Source organism: Drosophila obscura, unplaced genomic scaffold, assembly GCF_018151105.1.
Source record: "Drosophila obscura isolate BZ-5 IFL unplaced genomic scaffold, ASM1815110v1 contig_4, whole genome shotgun sequence".
Taxonomy (NCBI): Eukaryota; Metazoa; Arthropoda; class Insecta; order Diptera; family Drosophilidae; genus Drosophila; species Drosophila obscura.
In genome coordinates this window covers 2,033,954-2,060,232 of record NW_024542828.1, presented here as the reverse complement: position 1 = coordinate 2,060,232, position 26,279 = coordinate 2,033,954, and the positions used below count along the sequence as shown (strand labels likewise).

General features: G+C 43.0%; 4 protein-coding genes and 1 long non-coding RNA gene across 12 annotated transcripts; 3 read left to right on the top strand and 2 right to left on the bottom strand.

Annotated features, from left to right (window-relative positions):
* The first annotated feature begins 105 nt into the window (after nt 1-105).
* Nucleotides 106-12,631, top strand: LOC111068360 (tachykinins). The gene is made up of 4 exons (XM_022357800.2): nt 106-221; nt 10,986-11,690; nt 11,773-11,986; nt 12,050-12,631. The coding sequence occupies exons 2-4, from the start codon at nt 11,043-11,045 to the stop codon at nt 12,061-12,063; spliced, it is 876 nt and encodes a 291-aa protein (XP_022213492.2). The 5' UTR covers nt 106-221; nt 10,986-11,042; the 3' UTR covers nt 12,064-12,631.
* On the bottom strand, nt 2,830-7,657 carry LOC111068358 (beta-galactosidase). 3 transcript variants are annotated; one of them, XM_022357797.2, is made up of 5 exons: nt 7,490-7,657; nt 4,867-5,100; nt 4,584-4,798; nt 4,101-4,518; nt 2,830-4,038 (listed from the first exon to the last, which is right to left on the bottom strand). In XM_022357797.2, the coding sequence occupies exons 2-5, from the start codon at nt 5,094-5,096 to the stop codon at nt 2,979-2,981; spliced, it is 1,923 nt and encodes a 640-aa protein (XP_022213489.2). In that variant the 5' UTR covers nt 5,097-5,100; nt 7,490-7,657; the 3' UTR covers nt 2,830-2,978. The 3 variants fall into 3 exon arrangements, with proteins under 3 accessions (XP_022213489.2, XP_022213490.2, XP_022213488.2); XM_022357798.2 differs by having other exon boundaries at nt 7,530-7,657; XM_022357796.2 differs by lacking the exon at nt 7,490-7,657 and adding an exon at nt 5,184-5,289.
* A 794-nt stretch (nt 12,632-13,425) lies between the features above and the next one.
* Nucleotides 13,426-23,042, top strand: LOC111068433 (transforming growth factor-beta-induced protein ig-h3). Of its 6 annotated transcripts, none has more exons than XM_041594999.1 (10): nt 13,426-13,521; nt 13,947-14,064; nt 14,749-14,820; nt 18,364-18,497; nt 18,560-18,701; nt 20,444-20,635; nt 20,699-20,984; nt 21,052-21,523; nt 21,589-22,271; nt 22,348-23,042. In XM_041594999.1, exons 2-10 carry the CDS (start codon nt 13,994-13,996, stop codon nt 22,852-22,854), a joined length of 2,559 nt encoding a protein of 852 aa, XP_041450933.1. In that variant the 5' UTR covers nt 13,426-13,521; nt 13,947-13,993; the 3' UTR covers nt 22,855-23,042. The 6 variants fall into 6 exon arrangements, with proteins under 6 accessions (XP_041450933.1, XP_041450932.1, XP_041450935.1 ...); XM_041594998.1 differs by having other exon boundaries at nt 18,361-18,497; XM_041595001.1 differs by lacking the exon at nt 14,749-14,820.
* LOC111068440 lies at nt 15,403-15,976 on the bottom strand. The gene is made up of 2 exons (XR_002607174.2): nt 15,725-15,976; nt 15,403-15,662 (listed from the first exon to the last, which is right to left on the bottom strand). It is a non-coding gene; the product is annotated as an uncharacterized LOC111068440 (long non-coding RNA).
* An 808-nt stretch (nt 23,043-23,850) lies between the features above and the next one.
* Nucleotides 23,851-25,261, top strand: LOC111068436 (L-galactose dehydrogenase). Its single transcript, XM_022357908.2, has 2 exons — nt 23,851-24,855; nt 25,054-25,261. Exons 1-2 carry the CDS (start codon nt 23,894-23,896, stop codon nt 25,112-25,114), a joined length of 1,023 nt encoding a protein of 340 aa, XP_022213600.1. The 5' UTR covers nt 23,851-23,893; the 3' UTR covers nt 25,115-25,261.
* The last annotated feature ends 1,018 nt before the right edge of the window (nt 25,262-26,279 follow it).

The window sequence follows — 26,279 nt, the reverse complement described above, 5'->3', positions numbered from 1 at the left end:
TTCTGTTGCTGTTCCTATCTGCTGTTGCTTCTTCTTCATATGGCTGGCTGCGCTGAGTTTTTATAAAAGCCCGCTGCCACTCTGATCCTTCGCTCAGTTGTTGCATACTTCTCGGCGTGACCGATACGCGAACCTTACCAAAGAAACAGGAAATAAAGAAAATACCCATAAAAGGAGTAAAATCAAGTGAAAGTGCTTTCCAAATTGAATTGGCAACATTTGTAAGTGCATTTTTTCGATTGAATTTTTAACAATTGAACAAAACGAACCCAGAAACATCGCAAATTATAGTAGAAATTGTTGAAACTATAAAAATTCTATATTGTTCAGTGCAGTTGTGAAATTTTAAGATATTTAATTTTTTGGTAATTTTCCATTTGTTTCATTTCATTCATAATTTAGAATATCTCGAACAATATAAATTTTAACATCAATTTGCACTGTGAAAAATATTTCATTAATTTAATATTGAACTGAAGGGCTTGAAAGGCTATTGAGTATATAAAAATGTCTCTAACCAGATTTTCTAAAAATTTAATAATTTGGATAATTAATTAAGTAAACTATCGATTCGATTAATTTTTAAAATTTTATAACAATAACAATAAATTTATTTCTGCAGAACTGTTTGCATAAAAAAGCTACATACATTTGAATCTTTAAACTTTTTTACTGCCATTTTGTGAAGATACTTTTTCAAAGATTTCCATGACTACATATTTGATCTCTTGGGCCTTCTTAGTGTCATTGCCAAGTTTTTTATGACTTTAAATTTTACTAGCTGACTATTAAACTTTTTTTGACAGCTTTTACCTAATTTAAAGGTCATAAAAAAGACGAACATCCTTTCAAGGCATGAAAATTTCTTTAATTCAAAGGAAATCTTCTAATGGCGGTTCTTTGATTCATTGTTAGATTCCCTCTTTATTTATTTATATGATTGCTGAGAGGCTAGAGCTAACAATTGGGAATTCCCGATGAGATCCTCATTGCTACAGGGTGCTTAAAAAATATACAAAAAATTATGAAACTTATTTCCGTGAAACTGTGGACAAAAGTTGGCTTTGTTTTACATCTTGCAAACAATGTTTATGTGGGACGGCCACCATCAATTGGCAGCCGGCGGCGAGAGCTAATAAAAGGCAGCATCAATGCCCAGATACAGATGCAAGGGCGGGACTGGGAGGGCACACATCCGGTGGCAGCACGCAACCCGACGTCCATTAGGGGACCACTCTCCCAAAAAGTATAACAGGCGACTGAAAAGAACTACAGGGGGGGAAATGGGCTGTATAGAGGCGGAAGGAATGTCATGGCCGGCATAAGGTGACGCTTTAAAACTGCCCCTGGGTCTTAACTTGTTTTATGTCAACTTGGACAACAGCAGAAGAGCAGAACAGCAGAATGACGAGAACACGGCAATTACATCATGTGTAGCTCGGCAAATACTTGAGTTGCAGCTGCGCCTAAAAGATGCTTTAAAATGTGTTTGTGTATGCATGTGTATGTGTGTTTTGTGTGGGCTTATGTGTGAGAATGTCCACAGTAATTAACCCAGGCAACAACTGTACCTGAGATGGGACTCATTACAGACACAAGAGATGGTCAAGTGGGGAACCATTCGCAGTCCCTAGCACTGTTCAGGTAATGACAAAGCCCAAACTGGATCTAAATGGGGACACTCTCTAATTAAATTTGTATGAACATAAATAGTTAGTGAATATTTTGCTATAATTTGACGAAGTACAAAATTTAAAATAAACTTTTCAGCTTTTTGCAGTAAAATATCAATTGGGAAATATGAAAAGCGAAGAAACTTTAACGATTTCATTTATCTCATTAGAAACAGAAAACAAGCGAGACTTTCGTCAATACTAAGTGTACCTTATTTATGATATTATAAACTCTGAGAAAATTGAAGTTCGGCTAAAAAATATTTTGCTGTTTTGGGTAATATCTCATTAGCTGAGCCGATTTTTTGTTCTAAAATAAAACTCTACTAAAAAGAGTAAGGAACTTATTTGAGGCTGCGACAAGCTCAATAAACTTGTAGTTGATGAAGGGACTTTGGAGTGTGGTTGACTGGTAGAAGGCTGGATCGCAGCTCTCACGTTAAGTTAGTTGTGCAAAGCGCAATCAAATCTCCTTGGGTTAGGTCAAGAGTACAGAACGTAATGCCATCTGGAAGGTTAAGATCGGGAGTACAGAGCGTAATAACATCTGTTTTGCTGAAATGGCTGAGATTAATGCATGCAAATTACTTGACTCATGTGGGAGTTTTTTTTTTTTTGTTGCAGATTCGAAACTCTGGAACAAATTGCAGTATGAGGTTTCTTATTAATTCTTTTGGAATTTCCCAACACCAAATGGTCTTATTCCAATAGTTTTCAATTCACTTTAGTGAAAACAAAATAGAAACCACTATAAATCCTCCAGAATCTTGGTGTATGTTGAAATCAAAAGAGCTGAAGAAACTTTTAATTTAATCAGCCAAGGAAGTCCAATCAGGCTTAGCAAGAGTCACATATTTAGAGACTGGGTGAGCTAAAGATAGACCCACAGACAGATGGACTGAGAAACTGTCATAAAAAAGACAACATTTGGGCTACCTAAAAATCAACGAACCACGACGCGCTTCGCTCTTCGCGGAGATGCCTTTGGCTTGGAGCTCATCAGCGCACTTTGTGGATTTCAATCTCAATCATTTGGGATTAATTTGGGCAAGGCACAAAGGTCACACATGCTTGGGCCTCACCTCCAGCTACTGCTTTAGCCACCCACCACCACACACAACCACCCACATCTTTAATGAGTCTTTTACAGAAAGGATGACGAGACAGACAGACTGGCTTTAATGCCTCACAAAGAGCTTAAATCGCATAAATTTACATTTAAATGTACATTAACAAATGATGCATGATGTATGGGGTTTGGGGTATGGAACGGGGGATGTGTGCATGCCGAGGATATCCTTAGATCTAACCAGTTCTCGCATTCAGGATGGGCGTGTCCCGGAAATGCAGCTCCGAGGAGGCAGGAGCCTGTTGATACTCCACCACCACTATGCTGTTCGTGCCGACTTTGAGCACCGGCTTGGGAACATAGAGGGTGATCTGTGGCCCCACCAGAGGCCAGTAGCGGCCGAGATTCTCGCCATTCAAGAACACAATGCCCTTGCCCCAGCCGGACATGTCGAGGTAGGTGTCGGCCAGGTCCGTCTCCTGGCCAATATCGAGCATGCCGTAGTAGATGGCTGGTCCCGAGCGGAGCATATGCTGGGGCTTCCTCAGCTCCTGGAAGCCCATGCTAGCCGCCTCAGTCGACTGAGTGATGAGCTGCTCCAGGCTTTCGTACGACTCCAGTGGGAATGTGGTCATGTTCCAGTTGACAAGCAGTTGCTTGTCCAGCCGCACATCCTTGGTGATGCCCTTGAAGTCGTTGATCTGCCTGCCATAGTTGATCCTGCCCTGGTTCTCCACCAGGATCTGCAGACGCCGTCCCGCACTGGCACTGAGAGGCAGCGAAAACACGGGCGTCTCCCGGGCCAGCAATCCCACATATTCATTGTCCACATAGACATAGCCACGATCAGCCAGTCCGGCCACATTCAGGATGCTCGGATCTCGCTTGAAGCGGGGCAGCCAGGTCTCGTACAGCACCAGTCCGGAGTACTGGCCCAAGGCCTCGAAGGTCTTCGGCCTGGGAGCCTGCACCGTGCCCGTGGCCAGCTTCTGGCGTGTTCCCGGGGCCAGCAGTGTGCAGCAGCTGGCCAGACGCACCGTCCCATAGGCACGCTTTCGCACGGGTGCCGGCACGGGCACATTGGGCATCGGCAGATATCTGGCGATGATCTTGCGGAGAGCCTGATACTTGGGCGTGGGATCCCCGGCCTCTGTCATGGGTGCATCGTAGTCGTAGCTGGTGATGTCCGCTATGTAGTTACCAGGACCATTCTCATTGGCGCCCGCAGTGAAGCCGAAGTTGGTGCCGCCATAGAACATGTAAAAGTTGACACTAGCTCCGCTGTCCAGCATGTTTCTGCAACGAATTGGGAAGCTGTAAGCCTCTTCTGGCCACTTTAAACCCTTTTCAAAACTCACATAAAAGTTCCCGTAATCGAGCTCGTGCTCACATTGGCCATGGGCTCCGTCCAGTGCGTCAGCCAGCCCGGATAGTACTCCGCATTGACCAGAGGACCCCTGGGCTGGTACTGCCTCAACCTTGCCCAGGTTTCTTCCAGATCATTGGTGGCCCCAAAGTCCAAGGTGGCCAGAACGTTCTCGATCCTCCCACAGCGCAGAACGCTGGGCCCGTCGTTGGTGAAGAGCACGGCATGGCCCTTCACATGGCTCTCCGTTTCGTCGCGCAGCCATGTCCGGTACTTGAGATCGCAGGCAAAGTACGAGCCATATTCATTTTCCACTTGCACCATTATGATGGGTCCGCCATTCCCGTACAGATATGGATCCATACGGGTAAACAGCTGGCTATACCAGATGCGTACCTCACTGAGGTAATCTAGAGGAACGGAGGAGCGGAAAGAATTAAATCAAATTGATGGATGGATTTCCTCTGCCACTTACTGACATCCGAAGTGCGGACTTGGATGCCCGGATACTTTTTGAGCAGCCAGTAGGGAAAGCCGCCCATATCACGCTCCGCGCAGATGTACGGACCAGGACGGAGGATAACCAGCAGATCCTCGGCCACAGCCAGGCGGATAAATTGCTCCAAATTGGCTATGCCCGTCCAGACGTACGCCCCATCTCGGGGATTGTGCAGCGACCATTCCACATAGCTACACGGTACACGGAGCATATGATTAGGACATCTTTTATCGAACAGCGGACACTAAGTGAGACTTACGTGGTCACCGCATTGAGTCCAGCTGCTCGCATTGTCCGCAAGTGCCGCTGCCAGGTGGCGGGATGGGCGCGGAAATAGTGAAACGATCCGGCAATAAATCGAAATGGGGCACCATCCTTCAGGAACTGATCATTTGGGTAGTCAACCGTGAAAGTTCGATTCCCATTTGCATTTCCCATTAGGGAAACGACGCCCCACAGGGACGCCACGATCATCAGGCCGAGCTTCATCTTGCTGATGGAGGGAATGCGGTGTTAGTTTTTCAAGCAAAGAAAACAAAGAAGAAATATTCGTTGAACTTAATGAGAATATTCTACCTCCAAAACCAATGTAAATTGAAAGAGGAATAATACATTTTTGTATTATATTCTTCTTTGTTTTTTGTCAGTTTTATATCTAATTGAAATTTGGTTCTAAGGCTTCTCAGATTCTATCGATTCCATGCTTTGGAATGTGAATCTTTCTTTCTGACTGTTTAAGTAATTTATTACAAATTCTGTTTTTTATATGCTGCAAGTAATTTAGCGCCTTCTACAAACCATAAATAATTTATTTGTTTTTGTTACAATTATAAGCGTAATTTGTGTGACATTTGAAATTAATGTGTTTTAGGAGAATAAAGGAATATGTTTGAGCTGTAAGATTATCATAAATTTATTTATTCTCAACCAATTAATTAGAGTTGTATTTCATTTCATTTATTAATACAAATCGATGAAGTAAGACATAAGCAATATTTGATTTATACTTAGAAACCTGAGTGCAAGATATCTGTTTGAGATATGAACCAAACACACACCACAGCATAAGAAGAGTCCCCCAGTTCTTCTATTGCAAATAAACTACTAATCACTGACACTAAGCCTCCTTCCTTTTTCTAGCAGATCTACCTAAATTATGGGAACCATCGTAAATTGCTTTGCTCCCAAGAATACTTTATCCTATTATAATTATTGCTATTACTAGACCTACTTCCCCATGCACTGACAATGCACCGAGGCACATATCTTCCGGCTAGGCAAACCCCTTCCGCTTCCTAGTACATCTATCTAAATCATCTTAAATCTGTTCGGTCGAGTTCATTTCAGTTCAGAGCTCGTGTCGTCGTCTCCGTTGGGATGCTTCAATTGAAGTTCATGGCTCAATTGTTTAGTGACAACAAAATGATTTAATCTCTTGTTTGTTTTGCTTATAAATTGGCTGAAAATTAATTCCATCAGTTCACCCAGTCCGACCCGTACCCCACTCGAAAGTCAATCAGAACTTTTTTTTGGACTTAAAGTTGACGTTCCCGCTGCTCATCAATTAATGCAGACCTCAAATTTATTGGCACGAATGTTTATGGAGTTGTTTCTGTGCAGTCGATCAGCTGTTTAGTAATTATTATAAAATGTTTTCTTATAATTCTTATTTTCTACACACAATGTATTCTCTTATCAGCAGCATTTTGCTGTTTGCTTTGCTCTTATTTTCTTTTCTTTTTCCTGCTATATTTTCTTGTATATATTTCATTGCGATTTGACATTATGCTACGTGTGTTTGTGGTTTCTTTTTGTTGTCCGCTGATTACATTTTTTATATGTACTATAATTATCCCGGCAATACATTATTATTGCTGATTCATGATATGTTGTGTACTCTTAGCTGAATGTTTTGATAATTTGAGGAGTGTTTTTCAGCTTGGAAAAGTTTTCATGATTTTGTGAAATTTGAAATTGAGAAATTAGTAATGAAATGGAAACCATTCTTTGTTGGGGCATTTAAAATAGCAAACATCAGAAAGTACTTTAGAAGTGATTCCCCTTAAACTGCATCTGTTTTCATAGGTGGTTGATTCATTTATGATTTATTCTGTGATTCGATTTTTAACATATAACTCTATGGAAAACAGAAACTGTTTGCCTTTATTTATTCATTATATTCTGAGAATCTCACTATCACTATTACTGAGGTAAAATAAATATGAATTTATTCTGTGAAACACCTTCTGAAAATATCCCCTTCCAGGGGCTATTGTAATATTAAATCCCCCTTATCAACAGATTACAAGTACACTCCGTGATTCCCTCCATAAAGACAAACATTTAGTTTCAGATACCTGCCTGATCAACAGAATTCATTTTGGGTGAAATGATCTGTGAAATGGCAGCCATGAACTTGCCATTAACCTCACGTTGAATAAAATATGGAAAAAAAACAGCCAAAAGTAGCAAGAGAAACAAATAAGCAAAAAAAAACTGTCCCATATATGTGCGAGTATGTAAGTACGGAAAGCAAAGTTGTATCAACAAGAAAAACGAATTTTAAACAGAACCCAAAATGGGAATGAGAACGGGAATGGGAATGGGAACGGGAACACGAGCACAAATTTAGAGGCATTTGACCCAATTCAATTATTTTGCATGTACTCGTACGCGCACCCGTACCCCTAAGCCTATCTCTGGCTCTTTTACTGAACTGTGGTGGCCCCCCGTTGCATTTTTACTTCACCAACAATGAGGCGTGAAAGTTAATGCTTTTATTTCGGGCATAGCTCCATTGTTCTTTGCGGTTTAGAATCCAGATTGGGATAGGAATCAATGATTATTGACCCACAAGATCTGAGATCTGTCTGAGCACTCACCTCACTGATAGCACTGATAACAAATATTAGAATAGCTCACTTATGATTCTATTATGTGGAACGCGCACAGAATGAGGACGATCGCGGTTGAAAGCGGTAGGTGGATCGGGAAGGGCCGTAGAGAACCGCAGCGACTGTCTCGGTTGAAAGCTGAATTCGGAATGATCGTACGTTGACCACAAGCCGCCGATTAAGTGCAGAATCGAAAGCGGCAACCGCAACATGAGGCTCAGGCAATTGCACTCTGCCAGCAACATTTTCTGGGAAACGTTTTCTGAAGATAGAACCAAAGTGTTGGCAGAGCCGGCGACAAGGGAGGGACATGTGGGCTAAGCAATTTATGGGCGCCAGCAGAATTTAGCATGGAAAAACTAAATAGAAATAATGATACAATAGATCTATAGCTGGGCCATGTAAAACACATGTTCCCTTGAGAGCTGACAAATTTACTTAGCTTAGCACTCGTATCTACGTTTATATTTGCAAACGGAGCATGTCAACTAATGGAAGTTAATTATTACAATAGTTCGGTTGTATTACTTCTTAGAGCTTCCCAAAATCAAATCCATTAGCAAAAAAAGGGAATAGCTGCAGCTGATCCTTAACCTTCAGCAGGGTCTATCGTTTATTGCTTTCTACAACAGCTTGAGGATAAAGCTTATGGCCTATAAGCCGCCCGATTGGCATGCCCCAGACAAGGCCTCAATATTAATGTAAATTTATTTAAAATACGCACGCACACTCCGATATCGAGCTGCGGGGGCCTGCAGCTGCTGGGCAAAAACCCCAGAATTCAGAATTCAGAGAATCCAGAACCGATTGAAAAGTACAGTCACGCCTCATATTTTATGCATTAACTGTGCCCGTGTGTGCGTGTTTGCTCCGTTCCACTTGTGTGTTTGCTTTGGGCAGAACTTTTTGGCATGCAAAAAGGGTGACGAGAATGCAGCCCGCGGCCAATTGGCCAAAAAGTGAATTTCCTATGTTGTTTTATTATTAATTTTCATACGTTTTCTGCTCAAGTCGGACTCTGTTGTTCTGGGCCATGCTCTGTTGGCCTTTCAGCCGGGCCTAATAGACCTATATTACACATACACATCCATAAGGAGGAAGCAGGGCACACAAAGCTGGCAAAAATGTAAATCTAGACGTGCCCGGACCCGTTTCCGTGCCCATCTTTAATCTCACACGCCTGTCGGCGGTTTAAAGTGTCCTTTGGGATGGACACACACAACGCAAGCAGAGCACACAGCACACAGCAGGCTGGAGTACAGCCCCTACATAGACAATTAGACAACATACAAGGACACGTTAACAGCTTAGCCGCATTCCACACTTCCACACGGAGACACATTAAGGCACTGTCGTGGGAGTTGGATGGCAGAGGATGAAAGTGTGACTAGTGGTAGTCCTGGTGCTGGTGCTGGTGATGGTCCGGTGCCATTGTTTGACTGGCTGCTGTCAGTTTCATAGTCTTGCAGGACGGTGAACCGGGGGGCGTTGACGTGGCAGGGCACGGCAGCACCCAAAACCGGAAGCTTAACACACATTCGCCGCCGCTAGGCTGTTAATTCTGTGGCAGCAAAAGTTTTGCATGGCATTAGAGCGAACGGGTACGATGGGATGATGAGGCAATCAAAGGGCTGAAATTTTAGAGCTTGGAATGGGATCTAAATTCGATCCCTCGCAAGGTTCCAGTGCCTTGCTTGGTCCCTGATCTTCTCTCTTTCTGATATTTCTCTTAAGGAACTAGCAAAATGGTTCTCCCAAAAGGTTATCCTTTTCATCCCCGTCTTGCCACATTTTGTCTTAGTGCAGCCTCTGGTACCTGATGGCTGCCTGATGCTTTGACATTTCCCGTATTATCTTTTTCCTTTTAACATTTAAAGTACAAAACTTTACGGCGCCCTGCACTTAAGCTCAGCTGTAACTCAAATCCCTGGAAAAACACAAACCCCTCCTAGCCCCCCGTCAATGACGACACAATTATTGTACTCAGTGGCGATGAGGTTTAAGTGGCAAACGACAACCTGTTGATGGTGGCAAATGCAACATCAATTCAATTCAAATGCATTTCGTTAAGTTGTTCAATTGAATTGCTCTTTTTTCTGCTGCTGCTCCCTACACCTCTTCACGCTCTTCTTCTGCCCGCACCTTTTTCCATCTCCACCTTATCCTCAGGTCTGCCCATCTGTACATATATTCCTCCGCTGTGTCTGCTCTCTACTGTTTGCTAGCTGCCGCCTGTGGCAATCAATTGAATTACATGTTTGTTCTTGTTTCCTGTGCGCGCATCGTTAGAGTCTTCCATAGTTATACCCATGATACCCATGAACGAGAGCATGATGATTTTTAGCAGGGTTTCAACACACAGAATCTATAGAGTATGTAGAGTAATATTTATCAGCCCTAGCAGAGTCAATAAGCCGTGTCTGTCATCATTTTCCTATGGCAAGAAGTTTGTACTTCTTTCTGGATGTAACTTTGCAATGGTCGTATCGGATCACTATATCAAATTGCAAATTCTAGGGAAAAGATTAATCTTCCAGGGTATCGACAGCCAGGGTATTGGGAGCCACAGCTCAAGCCTTCCTTTCTTCTTCCAGTAGATGTTGCAGTGGCTTTTGTTGTTGTTCTGACACCATTTCTCTATCTTCGAGTCTTATCAAGGCGCAACGCTCCAGGCCGAGAGCATTTGCATGGCAATTTGACTTAACAAGGCGTGGCTGTGTCGACAATATAGCCGCATAATCATGTGTGGCATCATTGGAAGCTGGCTGGCTGGCTCCTGTGGCCGTAAGAGCCCCCTCTACGACTATTTGCATTTGTTGCTGCTACCATAAATTGCAGCATCAGAGCAACCGTTAGGTCTGCAGCAGGCAAGAGGCCGCCAAATGTATGCATATGCAACTTGGAAATCCCGCTTTTAGAGCGGGAACCCATTCGCCCGCGAGTACTAGACCACAAAAAGGTCAAGTAGAGCCTCGCCCCCGCGAGTTCTAGCGAAAACTAAGTCTAAGTGCACTACGACAAATATATGCAAAAATCAGAAAAGAGAAAACATCAAACACACACAAACAAAACAGGAAATGAAAATGGAAAACAGTTTTGGGGGAAATGGGTTTTTAGCTGGCGGCAACAAATTTTAAGTCTCAATTAAAGCACAAGGGCTATCGAACTGAGTCTTAAAGATTTTCTGATCGATGAAAGAATTAAAGAAATTTTTCAAATAATACGAGTACAAAAAAAAAAGAGAAAAATTCAGGGCTATATTTATTATTTAATCTTGTCTGAAAATAGAGTTGTAGGAGTTTCTTTTGAGTATTAAGTATTGCTGGCACTTCCGATTATCGATTATTGATCGATAAAATCCACGATGATTTTTTTTATTATTTCATATGAACAAATATCATTCAAATTTTAGCCCCTTTTCATTGTATTCAATCTCTTAAGCTCCTATTCCAATATAAAACTCAGCTGTCGCCTCCATTTCAAGCTCCCGTTCCGGCTGTGCTTCGATTCCAACCGCCCGCCTAAGAGCACGCTACGTCCAATGCGCCAGCAGGAAAGTTCGTTTGCAGTGGCGCTGCTGTTGCTGTTGCTGTTAACAGCCGCATCTGCAGAATATGGAGCCACCGATGTGGAGCCCTCTGCTGTTAGCACCCTGGCGCCGGGCGCAGACGCTCCCAGGAGGATGGTCAAGCGTGCGCCCACCTCCAGCTTCATAGGGATGCGCGGCAAGAAGGAGGAGGAGAAGGATCAGCGTGCGGCCGATTGGATGGGACCCGATCCCCTGGACTATGCCGATATGGACGAAGACAGCCTCTACTACGAGAACGGGCGGCGGCTCAAGAAGGCCCCCATGTCCTTTCTGGGCATGCGAGGCAAGAAGTATATACCCATTAGCAGCCGTCTGTCCAACGTCCTGCATCAGATAGAGGAGCAGCGAATGCACGATAACCTTCTCCAGGACCTGTTCGAGCGGCTGGCCGCGGGGGACGACAATGTTGGGGATGTCGGAAAGCGGGCACCCACCGGCTTCACGGGCATGCGGGGCAAGCGACCGATGAGCGGAGACGATGACAATGACGATGATGCCATGGAGCTGCTCCAGAAACGGGCTCCGGCCAACTCCTTTCTGGGCGTGCGCGGCAAGAAGGATGTCTCGCATCAGCACTACAAGCGGGCGGCTCTGTCAGAGGTAGGAACAATTATCACTTGTAATTTCGCAAGCTTTTTGTGAATCTAATCGCCTCCAGTTGTGGCACAATTTCTTAAAAAAGGCCTACGATGTGAGGGGAAAGAAGGAGCGCTACGCGGACTTCAATAGCAAATTTGTGGCAGTGCGTGGCAAGAAAAGTGAGCAGGACACTGGCCTAGACCTGGACACTGGCGATGGTACCGATCAGCAGTACCTAGTCCGTCCCTGGCTCTACCTTTGGGGCGATCAAAAGCGGGCGCCCAGTGGCTTTCAGGGCATGCGCGGCAAGCGTCCAGGTGAGTGTTGGCAGATCCTCAGTCTCCTCAGTCTTCACTTAGGATTAATCATCTTCGTTTCAGCGCTCGTTGAATAGACGTCGTTCACTTCGTGGGGTGGACAGTGTTTGAAGTTCCTTTTAGAGCTACGAAACTAGGAAAAGAAAGACAGAATCAGACAAGAATCAGAGTTACAGACGACGACAAAAGAGTGTTTGCAATAATCTCAGGGCTGGCGATTATTTCAAACACCCTATAACCACACACACAAGCACACACACAACACAAGGAAACAATTGGCTTTGTAGCATTTTCTTTTGGTGTAATGTAGCACGAGACTTGAATTGAATCCAAAGCCTCCTCAATCATTGATCTATTTGCATATCTAATTGTAAAATTCTTAATCAAAATTAGCAAAAGAAACTTAAAGCACGAGTGACGAAAACAAAAAACAAAGAACAAAATTATTATACGGGGAACACATTTATTTATTTTCAAATATACTATATACTTATATTTAAACAAAAGTAACTTTCATTGTGGTACATACATCTACGTATACAAGAGACATATATACATATATATACAATACATAAAAATATAGCACAATTAAATATTGTAAATACTGTATGGTAACTAATGAATGAATAAACAATGATTCCACAAAAGAATAATCCAACAATTGCTCTTATTCCAAATTGAAAATCTCTTTCAATTGGGCTCCAGATATTAACCAAATGTCATGACTAACCAGCGACACAAAGAACAATTAAAAAGTGAGAAAAACCCTCTAAACAGTCTTCTCACAATTCCCAGAAATTCAATTTCATCTACACATGTACAAATTTTACCTTTCACAGCAAAAAGATTGTACATGCAAAACAAAATGAACCACAACGGAACAGTTTCTAAATATGGAACATACACAGACTCTTAATAAGCTGGAAGAAGCCACAGCCTGAGCTGACCAGAGCATTGGGTGACAAGAAGCAGTGATTGATGGGACAGTTTTGGGAATAACCGACATTTTAAGTGAGCATTTCAGCTGGAGATCTACTCGTACCAGGTAGGACCATTATGGCCCTTACCTGAAGCAATAATTCCGGGAAAATGTAAAACAGTAGAGTATTTGGCACTCAGTATCTTTTTCGGTACTCAAATTCCTATATTTATTTTCCCCCCTGTTGTTTGGTTTGCAGCACTTATCACAGCTCGCACTTTCACAATTTTTACACACGAATTTGGCATTTGCCAGCACACTTCCACCCACCCACCGCCTCTCGTCACACACCAATGAAAGCGTCACCAAAAGTTCTCTCAGAAGCCCGAAGCCAGCACCAAAGCCCCACTCAGAAAGCTCCAACGATCGCAAACCGCTGAGACACACAAACATACATATGCGTGTATGTGTATATGTAGGAGCGCAATCGCAGCTTATAAATACCAGACGCGATCTTCGTTCTTTTGCAGTTAGTTTTCAAAACTCGGGACGACAACATCCATCGTCGGATCTTCCACAGAAAAATACCAAACCAAACCAAACCATATCATAGCTCGTGAGTGATTGAGTGAGTTTTTTGTGCTGTCGTTTTTTTATGCGAAAAAGGAGCCAGAGCCAGAGCCAAAGACATTTGTGACTTTTTTAATCAAATTGATTGTGATGTGGATGTGCCAATTGTTGTAATCCAAAAGACAATTGACAATAATTATATATGTGTGTGCTCGCAATTAATGCGTGAAGACAGTGGAAAAGTTTCTCCTCTCTCCGCACTCGGTGCGGTGGCCAGTCAGTCGTCACCTACATATCTGAGTGCAGGCTGGCGTGGAAAACCTGTATTTTGGTCGTCGTCTCAGCTGTTTCCAGTGCAGTAGTGAAATTTCTTGAACCCAGCCAGCCATCGCCTCGCCATCCCCGCCGAGTCTTTGTATTACAGCGACTTTCTGTTATTTTATTTTCTTCTCCATTCCCCCATTTTTATAGCACCCCAATTTAGCGGTTCAAATCGTGATATTGTGATATCAAACAACATGTTGAGACAGTGGGCTTGCCTGCTCCTGCTCGGGTCCATCTCCATCCAGGCGGTGCCCTTCTATGGAGAGTAAGTATTGATTTTCCAGTGTTGGTCAACACTAGTGTGTGTTGCGTTGCATTGTGTTGTGTGTTCTCGTCTCATGCACATTTCATGTAGTTTGTTTTTTTTGTTTTCGTTGTGGTGTGGTTTTTGGGTTAAACACTCATCGACATCTTCTGATAAGGCATGAACTTGATGGTCTGATGTTATCGGAATGTAGAACTAAATGGGAAATGGAATCATTAGTAGAAATACAATACAATATTGGAATTTATTACAAAAAAAATTGCATGAAATATTTCATTTAATCCATTTTAAATGCGAAAATCGGCAGCAAAATATCATTCCAACTAAATTCTTTATTTTTGGTCATAAAATACAATAAAGGATGGGAGACATTATACATCAGAATTATTATTCACATTGAATGGAAGGTTTAATAATTATTTTATCATTGGGAGCTATGAAAAGACCATCTGAAATTCATAAAATCACATCTATTCGAATTAAATCAATCCAAATTACTTCAGAGAATCAGTCGTATTATAGTAAATTTAATTATCACTAACTTAAAACCGTTGAAAATCCTTTGCCACAGATCCCTTAAATACCCCAAAGATCTATAAAGATCAGTAGAACCCCCACCACATTCACCTTGTACTTCCTATCGTAGCTCCTTCACCACCAATAAATGATTGATTGCTATTTCAGTTCAGGCTCCGGATCGGAATCTGAGTTTGAGGAATCTGAGGGTTCTTCTTCCGAATCTTTAGCCAAATCCAGGTGAACTATATGCCAACCCGGCGCTTTCCTTCCTTCCCCAAAACAAAACACAGCCATATCATACCCAGTAGACTAGACCCAGCTAAAACTGGCAACTACTTACCAAAACAAACACCAGAAACAAGTTTCAATATTTACAATACACGCAGTTCACATGTGAAGAAACCTTTGGGTTTACATTCTCAACCAGTTTCAATATTTAAGTACGAGTAAGAAACTTAAACATTCTTTAAGCGTTTACAGCTCCAATGACAGACAGAAACACCATAAAAGTTGGCTAATACCGGGTTCAGTCTTCGGGTTTTATGACAGTTTTTTCGAGGCAGAAACCTTTAGGTCTGTTTATTCTGGGAGAAATTTTTCGCTCGCTAAACAAAACTGCAAATAAAGTTGACCGAAATGTGGTTGGAGGCGGAAGAAGCAGGCCCAGAAAGAAAGTCCCAAAGCCCCAGAAATGACCTCAATTGATAAAACCTTAAACTGAAACTGTTGAGAGAATGTCTGGAGATTGTTCTGATGCGATTGAGCCTCGCTCCCTAACCCTGTCGTTCAGACGGCTCCATAACTCCATTGGAGTTGGAGTTGGAGTCTGAGTCTCTTTTATTTTGCTCTTGCATTTATCTGTGTGTTTTGCGAAAGATATTGCTGCAAGAGAACAATGTGCAACTTAAGTGGGGCAACACCATCGCATCCGCCACAGATGCAGCCGCGGGACTTGGCCAACAAAATCTTCATCCTCCAATCTGCGCCACACTCGGCTGACTCTGACGGGGGCGGCGCAACCTTTAGGTTCAGGCCGCTCTAGGGCTCATCTTTGACACAATTCTCAATCAGTGTTGGCCCTGAAAGCAATTGACATTTGACACGTCATTAGGTGGCATTTCGGGGGCCCAGGTATTCTCACCCCACCAATCGTATAGTCTGCCCTCGAAGTGGGTCACTGCTGCTGCTGTGACTCGTTTTTTTGTGTTTTCCTCTCTAAATGGTTTGGTTTGGTTCTGTCTGCCGCAGTTGCGCTTTAATTAAATCAGGCAGCCATTCGGTCGGATCCAGCCTACGCTCTGGGGACTGCGACTGCGACACCCCCCGCCCCCCGCCCTGTGCATTACCATTTCTCCGACATCTGTGATTCCCCATCAGTAGCACTCTATCTCTATTTCTCTCTCGCTCTCGGTGCCTGCTCTGTGGCCAATGACTTTCGCTTTGGTTCCGAGCGAATCGAATCTATTTTGTTTAAAAATTTCATTTGTTTTCGGCATTCGCTATGCATTCTCCAGTGTTCTGGAAATGATTTTAGGAGGGGTTTTCCTTGGAATAACATCAAGAATTAATCGGAAATTGATTTGTCGTGACTATCATTTAAATTTCAACAAATCAAGGGAATTAAATATGCAAACCTCTACAAAAAGGTTGCTTAATAATGTGGGAGAAATAACTCAAGGTACAATCTTTAAAGCAGGAAATAGACATGGCGGAATGTATTCCAGAAACAAATAAGAACGATATTATAGCAGGAGATGCTACGATACAGGAACATAAAAGCCAGAAAGAGAGAAGGAATTATTCCAGATATATCACCTTCCGAACGTTCCATTCATCAGCTTTCCCTTGGGAATATTTAATTTATTAATGCTTTCATCATCGTTTTTTTCCCACATTTTTAATATCATTGTTAACTAAATCGTATTCATCCTCCATCACACCGAAATCTATTATTTTCAAGTACTTAGAAATAGTATAGCATTGAACAATGAATTACTAGATTTAAGGTGGAGTAAACGGATTATATGGAGACTTAGACGATCGTTTAGATATGCTTCGAGGCTAAACTGCAGCAATTTTAGGAGAAATTTAATGATTTATTTAAAATTGAAAGCTCATTTGTTGTCCTTTTTTAAGAATTACATCTGTGCAGAATGAAAGTTAGTGCAAAGTTATAAATCTACTTCCATATAATCAGACATACATATAAGTAGGAGGAAAATACAAATTTAATTTGTTTTTATTAATTTATTAAAAAATAATAGCTTTGCTTAAATAAATAAATAATAAATTTGTTTAAAAGTATAATCAGATAACAATAATTTATGATTCAGTTAACGTAAACAATTCAAATTAGTTGGAATTTTTCAGCGAGTAAAGGGAATCGTAATACTTAGTGTTTAGTTTCACATAATCCTTTATCATGCCGCACAGTTACTGAGAGTGAAGAACAGTAACGTTAACAATTCAATATTATTCACTGGATACATAAATTCCTCAAGACACGAGACAGGAGAGAGACATACATTTATCAGGCCAGTGCCCAATCCCCCAATCCATAATCGCTTTGTCGGCTTAAATACATATATTGCCAGTCGCTCCGTGTCTCTGAGGCCAAGCCGCTTTGAGCCCTAGCTCCTCACGCAACACGTACCACTCGGCGCATGAGTCACACAGAACAGACAGAAACTCCAGTCAGAAGAGCCATCAAAGCTGAGGGACAGACAGCTGGAGTACTGCGAGTCGTTGAACAAATTGTTTACGTTTTGCCTTTGCAAGCATTATATTTTTATTGTTTATTGCCAGAGTTCGTAGTTTCGTTTCTTATTTTTTTTTTATTTAGCACTGATGATGTGGTTTTTTTTAATTATCTTCCGCGAAACGAATTTTAATGACCCGCAACCAAAGTATGTTCCAGAAAGTGTCTCTTGAGGGATGGGTGGCACTGCCACGAGTATATGTATGTAGATTCCAGATGCATTAAAAGTAGAACCCACAATATCGTTGACATAAATCCCAGTTGATGGATGGACCACTGCAGGGGGAATATCGCAAGTTTGGTTTGGTGATTGATTTTTTTTGTTCTGTTTTTTGGGTTGTTAAATAGTTTTTTTTTTTTTATTTGATTCCATTGGTACAGAGATTTTGGTGTAGAAGTGCCCGGCGGAGGCACTTAGTATGCGGCTCAGGCAAATGCTGCGCAAAATAAAAAAAAATTAGCTAAACAATGAGCACGATCAGCATATATGTATACACTAACCGGACATATACGAATTTACAGATATATACAGAGAGATATATGTATATGCAGGCATTGGTGGATCTGTAGGGGCCATGTGGGAGCGGAGCTTCTTTTATGTGAGGGAACAATGAAGGCATATGAATTATGGTGCTCGGATTCTCCACCTCGTTCCGTTTCGAACCGTTCCTCATGGAATTTGCATGAGCAAACACACAAGCACAAGCACACAGAACATACAGATACAGATACAGATACACTAACCATAACTAACACTTACACTCGCACACCTACTCCCTACCCTCCCTACACTTCAGCTTTATGCAACATTTAACACACCCATTGCCGCTGCATCGCACTATGTTCGCGCCCATACCACTAGCACCGCTAGCACCGCTAGCACCACTCGAGCCACTCGATCTGGAGCCCATGCATGCACAGGCCTCGCAGCGAGTGGCAAGTGTCTGGGGACATGGTCCGCCCGGCCCCGTGCCGCTGGCCGCCCAGCGACCACAATCTCACCTGTTGCCACTCTTCAGCAGCGGCAGTAGCTATGACACTGAGTTCGTGCCCCTGGAGCAGCAGCAGCAGCATCAACAGCCACAGGGACGTCAGGATGTGGGACCAGCGCCTGGACCCGTTCCGCCAGCAGGTGGAGTGGAGCAGAAACCATTCAGTAAGTGACGAGTGCAGGAGCTACTATAAGAGATCTATTGCTCATGCACCTTCTCTTTGCAGATGTGGACGCCATCACCACGGATGTGAATGCCCCCAATCCAGCCATATTCTTCCAGCAATCGTTCCCCTTCTTTGGCAATGAGTTCTTCAACTCATTTGGCGGCTTGGGCTTCGGCACTGCACAGGAGCCCTGGTGGAAGGGGTAAGTAAAGTCGTAATTCCACAAATTGTAAATACAGAAGATTCTATGGGATATCTTAAGGCAACTCAGTAACCTTCATCGATCAAGCAAAAAGCTCTGCCCAAATGAATTTTCCCACTATATTTGAATGTTAAAATTCCACTTGTTATGGTCCATAAGTTTTTGCTTCTTTCCTAATCGCCGCACACGACTGCCTCTGACTCTGAGCACCGGGCACTGGCTTCGGATCCGACAACTAGTATGACTGTTCTTGGCACTTGGCAATTAAGAGAGCACAATGTCAAGTTCATGCCAGCTATTAAATATTGTATGATTATTTTTTTTTAATTTTTAATTTCATGTCTTATCGCTTTACTGCAGCAGCAATCGAGCATAACCATTAAAATAAATACATAAATAAGTAATTTTCCATCCATTTAAAGATTGCTCCCAGCCGAGGGAATTAACAATCTCTAGAATACCCCTGATGGTTGTTTCAACAATCTACAGGGTTCCCCTGATGGTTATTTCAACTCTCTGTGGGGTTCAATAGTTCTCTTGGGGTGTACTTGTTCTTTGGATTAATTGTTTAAGTCGGCAGAAATTGTTGTATATTCCATATACTCGCACTCGCACTCGTATTCGCACAGAAAGTGAATGAGTACATTAAGTGAACTATATTGGATAAGTGCACAAGTCAGATTATATAGTACACGAAATACAAAAGCTTGCACTTTTCTAAATTGTGAAATCAACTGCGCCGTTTTCACTCGTTGTGCGAAATTTTGTTGTAAAATGAAAGTCAGAAATGTGGCAAATTGAAAAATTAGCTGCACACAAAGATATATACATGGAGATATACATATGAACAACTATGGTTCACTGGGAAATTTCTAAAAAAAAAAATAAAGCTACGCACACAATGAGTTGGCTTTCAGAAAACAAAAATATTTCAACGGTTGTCATAATTGAATTGATGGCCTGGCAAAGCTGTTGAGCCTCACAAATACCATATCTATTTAAATCTCTATGTGCTTGTATATATGTATGTATATAACTATCATATAGCTATGCTTTATATGGCAGATCACTGTGCAAATTCATTCAACAAACACTCGACACGAGTGATGGACTGTCTGATAAGTGCCTTGGACTAACTTTGATTGGTTGCATGGATACTATATATTAGGCTGTGTTACGGGTACATTGACATTGTGATTTGCATATCTCTGGCATATGTATGACTAAGTCATTAGCAAAGATTTTCTAGGTTTGCTTCGAGACTGGGTACTCACATGGAAAGAATTCTCTGAAATGAAATTAGAACTGGAAATAAACATGTAATTGTATAAGTATAGGCATTGCTTATTTGTCTTTGGGATATATGATATATTTTCATTATACTCGTAGGAGTATTCCACGTACATATGTAATGGAGATCTTTATTTATAGTTTCGATTTCACGAATCTAAGCTGCCTCAAAACCTGTCCCAGTCGTTTCTAATTTTAGGTTCGAATTTAAACCCTTCTATAAACACTGATCGAATAATTTTAACATCAATAATTCATTGGGTTTTTGTTAGCCAATTGTCGATTTAATTGCACGGTGCTGAAAGGGTGGGTCGAACAGGTTTCCCATTAAATCAGTTGCAATCTTCGGAGACCGCTGCATCGCTCGGCACGCGATTATCCAACCCAATTACACAGCTGAATAATTAACAAACATCTCGATGATGCCTCTTCCTTGCCACCTTTCTTCCCAGTCCCAATGTGTGCACCGAGAAAGAGGAAGGCGAGACAGTGGCCACAGAGACCGAGGCTGATGAAACCGTCGCCACCTTTGGCCAGGAACGTGACGGCGTCAGCAGCGCTGTGCGATCCCCACTCTTCGGTCAGTTCCAGTTCAGCGTAAACTCCTGCATGGAGAAGCCCAACAAGCACGTCTGCACCAAGATGTAAGTCGAAATGAATGGCTCCCAAGACTCTGCGTAACTTTCTTCCTACTTCCCCATGCGCAGCGTCAATCAAAATGGCAAAAAGAAGACCCTGACGCTGACACGTCAGTGCTGCCATGGCTATGGACGCTCGAGGAACGCGGACTTTAGTACACCCTGCGAGAAGATCGACATCAAGGATGTGGAGACCACGGCCAGCGACATGGGAGCCAAGCAGTTCATTGAGAGTGCCCGCAAATCCGGAGAACTGGCCGACATGCTGGGCCAGGGCAGTGGCAAGATGGTGACCCTGTTTTTGCCCAAGGATCAGGACTTTGTGGAGTACCATGCCCAGCAGCCGCAGGAGAATGTAAGTGCAAAAGGAATGGGAGGAATGGTTCCTCCCACACTAATCCTATTCCCCTATAATCCCACAGACCGTGGACCAAGCCAATGCCGATAAATCGAAGGCCTCACCCATCTACAAGCTGCATGCAGTGCTCGGAGAATTCCAGCTGGAGGATGTGCCCAACGAGCAGCTGCTGCAGACGGAGGTGCCGGACCAGAAGATCCGCATCAATAGCTACCAGCTACCACCAGCGCTGGGCCTCGAACCCTATCGCTATTCCGCCAACTGTGTGCCAATCGATAAGCACGACAAGCTCTCCGAGCAGGCACTCGTCCACACCCTGAGGGGAATGCTGCAGCCCCTGACCAAGAACGTGATGGATATCATTCGCGAGCGTCCCGATATGTCTATAATGCGCACAGTTCTGGAGAAGACCAACCTGAGTGCCATGCTGGAGGGCGAGAAGCCAGTGACCATCTTTGTGCCCACCGATGGGGCCTTCGACAAGCTGGAGCCGCATCTGCGACGTGCCCTGAAGGAGGGACGTGGCTGTGCTTCGAGTGAGTACCCTAGACGCCTAGAATGCCAGCAATCATAATTATAATTCAAACCAAATCTTCTATAGACATCCTCAAGAACCACATGCTGGACCTTACCTTCTGCTCGCTGGCTACGGTTCCCGGTGCCAAGACGACGGCCTTCAATCTGTTGGGTGAACCTCTGCTGCTCAATCGCACGCAGCGCGCCGAGAATCAGACTGAACCATCTTCGATCTTCATCAATAATGTGGCCAAGATAATGGAAGCGGACATTATGGGCACGAATGGCGTGCTCCATGTGATCGATACCATTCTGCCCACGGAGACGGCCCTGCCCATGACCACTCTGATAGCGCAGAAGAATCTGACGATCTTCAAGCAGCTGCTGGAGGCCTCTGGCTACGACGATCAGTTCGATGATCTGGACAATGCCACGATCTTTGCGCCCACAGACAAGGCGCTGCAGAACACCGAGTGGGCCCGCCTGCTGAGGGAGCAGCCCGAAGTGCTTAACCACAATCTGGATCTGTTGGAGTTCCTCAACTATCATGTCGTCAAGCCCATGATCAAGACGTGCGATCTGTCCGAGAAGTCCCTGCCCACGATGGCCGGCTCCAATGTCCGTCTGAATCTGTACTCCACCCATGCTCTCTTCTCGGATGTGATGAATCGCGCCACCGTCAACTGTGCCCGTCTGGTGCACTTCGATGACGAGAGCTGTGGCTCGGTGCTGCACCAGCTGGATCGTCCACTGACGCCACCCAAGAATGTGAGTCGACCAAAATGATCCTCTTATGCGGATTCTAAACGCTCTCTCTCTCTCTCTGTCCCTTTGATATCCACAGAACATGCTCAAGGTGCTGGAGGCCAATCCGAGCTACAGCAAGTTCTTGGAACTGGTGCGCAAGGCCAATCTGACCCAACTGCTGTCCAACGATTCGAATAGCTATACCCTGCTGGTGCCCAAGAACGATGTCTTCGAGGAGTTCAGCGAGTCGGGAGAGTCCCTCAAGCCCGCGGCCCAAACCCAAGCCGAACTGGTGGCCATGGTCAAGACGCACATTGTCGAGGATGTTGTCTGCTGTGCTGGCATCATACCCACCAATTGGCCCTTTGTGCGCTCCATCGAATCGATTGGGGGTCAGCATTTGCGCATCACTCGCGATCGTCGGCCCAAGATCGAGAATGCCGGCGTCACCAAGTGCGATGTGGTGGCCACCAATGGCATTCTCCACGAGATCAATGACATTATTGTGCCGAGGCCACCGCGCGCCCAGCAGCAGCAGCGACCCCAGCTGATCCCGCCAGGCGCTGGCTATCAGCCACAGGGCGACTTCGATGTCTTCTTCTGAGCGGAGCAATGATTCGCTGATGATCGCTCCCTTTCCACTATCTCAAGCACATATATGATCGTATACATATATATAAAGTATATATTTATATTAACTCTTAACGATTTGATTTGTCAATTGATCGGCATTCGCCCCAAAAGCTATGACTTCACTCTGATAAATAAAAGAAAAAAATAGTATTAAAAAAAGAAGAAGAGATTTTGATAAAGAATAAGAAGAATGGGTATAGATGACAATATGGGAGACAACATCTACATTATTTAATAGAAACTCAAAAAAAACACGCCACCCACTGCTTCGAAAAAGAAAATGCCCGGACGTGGCTGGCATTGAGACCCGAGGTTTGGGGAACGAGAATGTTGTTTTTGTTGTTGTTGGACTGCTACCCACAACATTACGCACTCCGAAGGATAGATTCAGATCCTGAGATAATGCAATAAGAGAAATAAATGTATAAGAATAGTTTCAAAGATATCAAAATTCAGTATTCACATTCTCATTCACAGGTACTCTTCACAGAGAACTAAAACTGTTCCACAAATCGGAAGAGAGCTCGGTAGATAACAGATTCGCATGCGCATGCTCTTATGTATATTGCAAATATATGGAGAACCCAAATGAAGAGCACAGCACACTGCACAGTAAGAGAACCTACCAAAGAGAATCCATCCCATGATGGTCCCGTCCCGTACAGCGCTCTCTTTTCGGAGCTTATTTTGCAAATACAACAACAATCTCACTGTGATTGCATGTGTGTGAGTGTGAATAAGATCCGAAAGAGAGGGACGGGACCACCTTGAATTACTTCAGCATGGTCCAACCCAAGACAGAGGAGAGAGTAAATCATTTAAGATTGCAGTTTCTGAGGGCGCACACACCTACAGAACTCATAGATGCATATACATATATATATATATGTATATATATATACACTCCCTCACATTTCTTATCGCTACTGAAAAGGTGTTCCAAGTCCTATAAAAAGCCGTACCGTTCTAGGTTCTGTACCCATTCCTAATTAAACACTCACAAAATAAAGATGCCTGGACCACTGCCAGCCACCTTTGTCAAGGGCTTCCATAATGAGGAGCTGGTGCGACGCATGGAGTACCGGGAGCTGGGCAGCACAGGACTTCGCGTGTCCAAGATATCCCTGGGTGGCGCCACCCTGTCCTCCATTTTCTACAACGACTTTAAATGTGAGGAGGGTATCAAGACGGTGCAGGAGGCAATCAAAGCGGGCATCAACTACATTGACACCGCTCCCTTCTACGGCAATTCGGAGGCGCTGCTCGGCCAGGCCCTGAAGGGTGTACCTCGGGAGGCCTACTACATAGCCACCAAAGTGGCTCGCTATGAGCTGGATCCCAAGAAAATGTTCAACTATACGGCGGCCAAGGCGAGGGAGAGTGTGAAGCGGAGCCTGGCTCTGCTTGGCCTGGAGCAAGTGGACGTCCTGCAGGTGCACGATGTGGACGCCGCCCCCAGCCTGGACATGGTTCTGAACGAGACTATACCCGTTCTGGAGGAGTATGTGAAGGCGGGCAAGGCTCGCTTCATCGGTATCACCGCCTATGATGTGGACGTGCTCAAGGAGTGCGCCGAGCGCGGCAAGGGACGCATCCAGGTGGTCCTCAACTATGCCCGCTATACGCTGGTGGACAACACCCTGCTGCGCCACATGAAGGCCTTCAAGGAGCTGCATGTTGGCGTGATTTGTGCCGCTGCCCACTCGCTGGGGCTACTCACCAATGCTGGACCCCCGTCCATCCATCCCGGTAGTCCGGAGCTTCAGGCTCTGGGTCGGCGGGCAGCAGAGATCTGCAAGCAGCGTGACGTGGAGCTGGGCAAGTTGGCCATGTACTACACCATGCAACTGGACGGCGCAGCCACCTTCCTCATCGGCATTCCCAATCGCCGGCTGCTGCAGATTAATCTGGACGCAATCTTCGTCGGTCTCACCTCACACGAGCAGGAAGTGCTGCAGTATCTGCGCGAAAAGTGAGTAGGAATTTTGTAAATCGGATTTGGTGCCAGCAATTGCATCACGGCCACTGGCACTGCCACTGCCTCTGGAACCGGGTCGAACTTGGCCTCAGCCCCCAAACTGGTTACACCAATCCCATCCAATCCAGTCCGATGCAATCCAATCACCAATCACCATTTAAAAATGTATTTCTTTCTCTGTCTTTGTTTCAGTATTTTCACCAAATCCTATAGCTGGGGCTCCACTTTATCAACTATCAACAAGTTCCAGTGAGTGGAAATCATAGCTGAAGGAATTAAAATCATTTAGTGACGACTGGTAGAAGCACAACTTTAACCACATTTGTAATATTATAATATGTAATAATGTTAGTACATACATATATCATAAAATATAATAATGAAAATAAAATAAAGTAATTATTGAAGGCAATGTACTTATAATTTTATTTGAAAACCTTTCACTTCAAAGCTAGGTCACAGGTTTACCATCTTTAAAGAAAAGAAAATCATAATATATATATTAGGCTGGGCCAAAATTTGAACAACACATTTTTGTTTTGTTTTTTTGTTTATAAGTTTTTATAATAAAAATTATGAAATAAGAATTAATTTTAGATTTTTATTATAAAAATAAGTATAAGACTTATTTTTGATTTTTTTTTTTATAAAAATCTAAAATAAAATTTGAGTGCAAATATCTTTTGACAAGGGACGCCCCCAAAATCCTGTTCTTTGTTATTCAATAAAATTATACAATTTTTTCAAATTTTTAGTTTAATGCTACCACGAAAAATAAAACAAATTTTTGGGTAAATATACATTAAAAAAAATTGAATTTCAAATTTCTATTTTCAATTTCAAATAATATTGAAACTTAGAAACTAGTTCATATTGATAATAAAGTATTTTATTTTTTTTTTTAGTTACTGTTAAAAAATTAACGATTGGTGAAAATCAAGAGGTTCAGCTGAGGTTGATATATTTAGTTAACTAGTTCGCAAAAACTTGTGCAGGTTTTTACTGCCAACTAACTGATTAATGACGATATGAATGGTATTAATATATATGCAATAGATTTCACCAATTATCCAACTCACTCAGCAACATTTTTTTTTTAATTTTTTTGATTAAATTTTTTTGTAAAATTCGGTAGCAACATCTAAAAAATAAAATAAAAACATGTAAATTACTTTTAAATCCAAGGTAACAAAACTAGGGGCTGTCCCGTTTAAATTTCGAAAAAAAAAACATTTTTGGCCCAGCCTTATATGTACATATATGTATATAATATACATATATTTCATTTTATAATCGTTTCGTTTCCAATATTTATTGAGCTTAGTTGAAAACATTCACCTTTTATAAGAAGTAATATTATACTACATATGAATGTGGAATGTGTTGTAAACAACATATTTATAACTTCCAAGATAAGC

What these genes read in the sequence shown, in the direction of transcription:
- LOC111068358 (XM_022357796.2), bottom strand. Translation starts at nt 5,221, where the DNA reads ATGTATTATTCCTCTTTCAATTTACATTGGTTTTGGAG. An exon ending in AATTTACATTGGTTTTGGAG is followed by an intron (nt 5,101 to 5,183) that starts GTAGAATATTCT and finishes TCCCTCCATCAG; the next exon opens with CAAGATGAAGCTCGGCCTGA. An exon ending in AGTCCGCACTTCGGATGTCA is followed by an intron (nt 4,519 to 4,583) that starts GTAAGTGGCAGA and finishes CCGTTCCTCTAG; the next exon opens with ATTACCTCAGTGAGGTACGC.
- LOC111068360 (XM_022357800.2), top strand. Translation starts at nt 11,043, where the DNA reads ATGCGCCAGCAGGAAAGTTCGTTTGCAGTGGCGCTGCTGTTGCTGTTG. An exon ending in AGCGGGCGGCTCTGTCAGAG is followed by an intron (nt 11,691 to 11,772) that starts GTAGGAACAATT and finishes TTCTTAAAAAAG; the next exon opens with GCCTACGATGTGAGGGGAAA.
- LOC111068433 (XM_022357900.2), top strand. Translation starts at nt 13,994, where the DNA reads ATGTTGAGACAGTGGGCTTGCCTGCTCCTGCTCGGGTCCATCTCCATC. An exon ending in AGTGGAGCAGAAACCATTCA is followed by an intron (nt 18,498 to 18,559) that starts GTAAGTGACGAG and finishes TTCTCTTTGCAG; the next exon opens with ATGTGGACGCCATCACCACG. An exon ending in CCCAGCAGCCGCAGGAGAAT is followed by an intron (nt 20,985 to 21,051) that starts GTAAGTGCAAAA and finishes ATAATCCCACAG; the next exon opens with ACCGTGGACCAAGCCAATGC.
- LOC111068436 (XM_022357908.2), top strand. Translation starts at nt 23,894, where the DNA reads ATGCCTGGACCACTGCCAGCCACCTTTGTCAAGGGCTTCCATAATGAG. An exon ending in CTGCAGTATCTGCGCGAAAA is followed by an intron (nt 24,856 to 25,053) that starts GTGAGTAGGAAT and finishes TCTTTGTTTCAG; the next exon opens with TATTTTCACCAAATCCTATA.